A 3,675-nucleotide genomic window follows, 5' to 3' on the forward strand; every position below is an offset into this window, starting at 1 on the left:
GGGTATACATCTTGTAAAATGCTGTTTAAAGCCTGTTCACAGTCTTCAGCCACCTAATATCATCAGCAATATGGAGGTATATACTACCGGATTTACGTCAGGAATTCCTGTGTCCATACAATTTATAAAAAATATGAGAGAAAGAAAATATAATTTACACAAGGGAGTTGGTGTTAGGAAGGGCATCCAACCATAAAAACCCTGCCAAAACAGACACTGAAGCCTGGTGCAGTCTTCTGCATAGCCAGCCCTTATCAAACTATCCAGCCCATGCCAGCATGGAAAACGGATGTAAAATGATGATGATGATGAGACTCTTTATTCAGAACCACTACAATCATTTCGACTCATCATGCACCAGTGCCTTGCAAGTGAGATGTACAAGCAGTTGCTATGCATCGTAGGTGCAGATGTATTTCCTCTGGTGACTTTTCAAAAAAGTATCTAATTTTTTATTTCCCATTTCACATATTTCTATAACATTACATTTTGGTATTTGCAGCATACTATTTGTCTCTATAAGATTCCTTGTATTTCCTTAGCGAGACATATAGTATGCTAAAATTGTGTGTGCGTGTTGTAAATGATCATGCCATGTTGGCATAGGTTGGATGGTATGACAGAATCTGGTGAGCTGCAGGGCTGCATCAAGTTTCAATGTCAGCTTTGACATTGTTTCTACAGCTGGATGCCACTCATAATACCAGCAACCTTACGGTGTGTACTAGGTGCTTTTTTTTTTTGCCACTAGCATTAGTGAAGTCACCAAGTAACTTGTAAGGTATGATAAGACCAAGAAAAGGAAAATGTCCCCTCAACTAAGTGGGAAAGTATTTAAGAGGGGAGAAATGGCTTTTATGCCATCTGTTTGGAGGGTAAAGTATGACTGAGACAAATGCAGGTCTCACACTACAGAGAAGATAATAGCTTCCTTACATTATATAAGAGTGGGTGGGAGTTGTTGGGAAGAAGATAAGGTGATAATGATGGGGTACCAGAGCTAACCCACACATAACAAGGAGGTGGACAAGCATGGGCAAGCATAGACAGTGTTTTTAGGATATCATTTTTGCTGTAATTGACAGGTCTTCTTGAGCACAGTCCCTTGTCGTCACTTCTGTGAGGCTCAGCATCTCGATATCAATCTTTCCTACTTCATCCTATGTCATTCTAGGTCTCTCTCTTCCACATATTCCATTCACTTTTTTAAAAAATAGATTTGAAAGTTTAATCATTTTTTAAAAATAATTTTACTGTTGTATGTAATATTGTGTATTCTTACTTTTCAGTTTGGTCTGATGACAACTGGTTACGAGAGCATGCTGGTGAAACTGTAGCAAAACCAGATGAGACTGTGGATGACGACACAGAACAGACAGCTGTGAAAACAGACTCGGTAAGTTAAAGAACAGACCCTAACTTTAATGATAGGCAATAATAATGAGCTAACCATTATTGGATAAGGGTAGGATATGATATCATCATCATCATCGTCTTCTAATGTCCGCTTTCCATGCTGGCATGGGTTAGATGGTTTGACTGACAGCTGGCAAGCCAGAAGGCTGCACCAGGCTCCAATTTGATCTGGCAGAGTTTCTACAGCTGGATGACCTTCCTAATGTCAACCACTCTGAGAGTGTAGTGGGTGCTTTTTACATGTCAACGGCACAAGGGCTATCAGGCAGTACTGGCATCGACCACACTTGAATGATGCTTTTTGCATGCCACCGGCATGGGAGCCAGTCAGGTGGCACTGGCAACGACCATGCTTGAATGGCACTTTTTACATGCCACCGGAATGGGACCAGTCAGCTGGCACTGGCATCGAATACGCTTGAATGATACATTTGATGTGCCACCAGCACAGGATCAGTCAGACGGCACTGGCATCAACTATGCTCAAATGGTGATTTTATCATGCCACCGGCATGGGTGGCAATTAGTCAGTACTGTCATTGGCCATGACAATGACTTCACTTAACTCAACAGGTCTTTGCAAGTGCAGTTTATTACCCAATGATTGAAGGGTACTCTCAGATGGGCCAGTTATGCTGCACAAGTATAGGCCAAGGTTACGGTCTCACTTGGTTTGCCAGGTCTTCTCAAGCACAGCATATCTCCAAAGGTCTCGGTCACTTGTCATTGCCTCCATGAGGCCCAACGTTCAAAGGTCATGCTTCATCATCTCATCCCAGGTCTTCCTGGTCTACCTCTTCCACAGGTTCCCTTTACTGCTAGGGTGTGACACTTTTTCACACAGCTGATCTATTTTCACTAAATCACCAAACTACATATTAATGACTGCACAACACCATGTCTATTATGATGACCACAACCACTCTGCTGACCACTGCTACCTCAAAGATGACCAACACCATAATGATTGTGACTACCATACATCAACCAAAACTAAGATTCAGGAAATCACTTCATACTAGCTTGTCCTGCTAAATGTAGCAACCAAGTTTTCCTTCAAATTTCACATTACCACCACACTACCATCTTAAAGAACTAATGTTGGGGGTGTAGTTCTAAAAAAATGATGGGTTTCTTATGGGTGAAACATTTTTGATCTTAGGTCTACTTGATCATGGTATACCTAGAGTTAAGTAATAACAACAGCTTCCTAGGTCTAACCAACAATAGTATTATTCCCTTCAGGGGACTGTCACATTAAGTTGACAGCATACAACTACTTCATCATATCACTACTGTATAAATCTCTCTGAGGGATTTAGAAATGTATTATTTCTAAATTTGAAATCAGTGAATGTATTTCACTAGAATTATTATATGTTTACAAGAGCTTGACAGGCATCTTCGACTAGCAGGTCATGCTACTTCAGAGTTGAGTTTATGAGTTTGGATATAGAGAACGTTGCATGTGGTGAGTTAAATTGTTTGTGAATTATTGAAATTGTTACAAAATATTGTTGACGATATTGTTAATCATTATTGTTGAACGTTATTTTGAAATTGGTGTACTACCCATTGTTGGGTATGGAAACAACGAGCTATGCTGAGGCAGCAGGCAAAAGCCTGTCTGTTGAAACAATGCAAATGATGGAGGTGAAGATAGACATTAACAAGGTTTTAAAACACAAGAAGATGATAGTGAAGGAAGGAGATTGTCTTAAGGTGACACCTCCCATAGAAGACACGCAACGCGCGGAAAGAAGAATGATAGTGTACAGAACACTAAACGTTGAAAGTAAGAAGGTAGAAATTGCAGCAACGGATGACATAGAAGAATGCTTCAGTGAAGTGAAGGAAATGACGACCTTCTATTCAAGAGGTAGAAAATACGGCACAGTGGAGGTGCAATTTAAGAACGAGGGGGATGCGAAAAAGCTCTCCACTGTGGCCTTGAGGACCACAAAGTGGGCACTCTTGCAAACTTACTGTGGAAGACATGCAGCGAGAATAAGTATAGGAAGCCTGTCCAGTTCAACGAATACGGAACGCCAGTGGTACTGATTCGTAAAGCACATGCTTCAAGCAACCTGAAGCCCAAACTACGGATTTATGGTGACTACTCTGTAGGAATTAATGACCAACTTGCTGATCACCGTCATCCAATGCCACTCCCTGCTGAACTGATGCAGAAACTTGGAGGTGGATTCAGATATACAAAGATAGACCTTGCTGATGCCTATAATCAGATCAAGCTGGCTC

General features: G+C 41.1%; 1 protein-coding gene across 2 annotated transcripts in view; it reads left to right on the top strand.

The window, feature by feature from the left end:
* LOC106884302 (peptidyl-prolyl cis-trans isomerase) overlaps positions 1-3,675 on the top strand; it is a 54,263-nt gene that overhangs the window by 26,748 nt on the left and 23,840 nt on the right. For both annotated transcript variants that reach the window (XM_052969551.1, XM_052969550.1), the window contains exon 5: positions 1,290-1,396. In XM_052969551.1, coding sequence (XP_052825511.1) covers positions 1,290-1,396 — 107 coding nt within the window. The remainder of the gene's footprint in view (positions 1-1,289; positions 1,397-3,675) is intronic.

This window comes from Octopus bimaculoides, chromosome 7 (assembly GCF_001194135.2).
Source record: "Octopus bimaculoides isolate UCB-OBI-ISO-001 chromosome 7, ASM119413v2, whole genome shotgun sequence".
NCBI classification, from domain to species: Eukaryota; Metazoa; Mollusca; class Cephalopoda; order Octopoda; family Octopodidae; genus Octopus; species Octopus bimaculoides.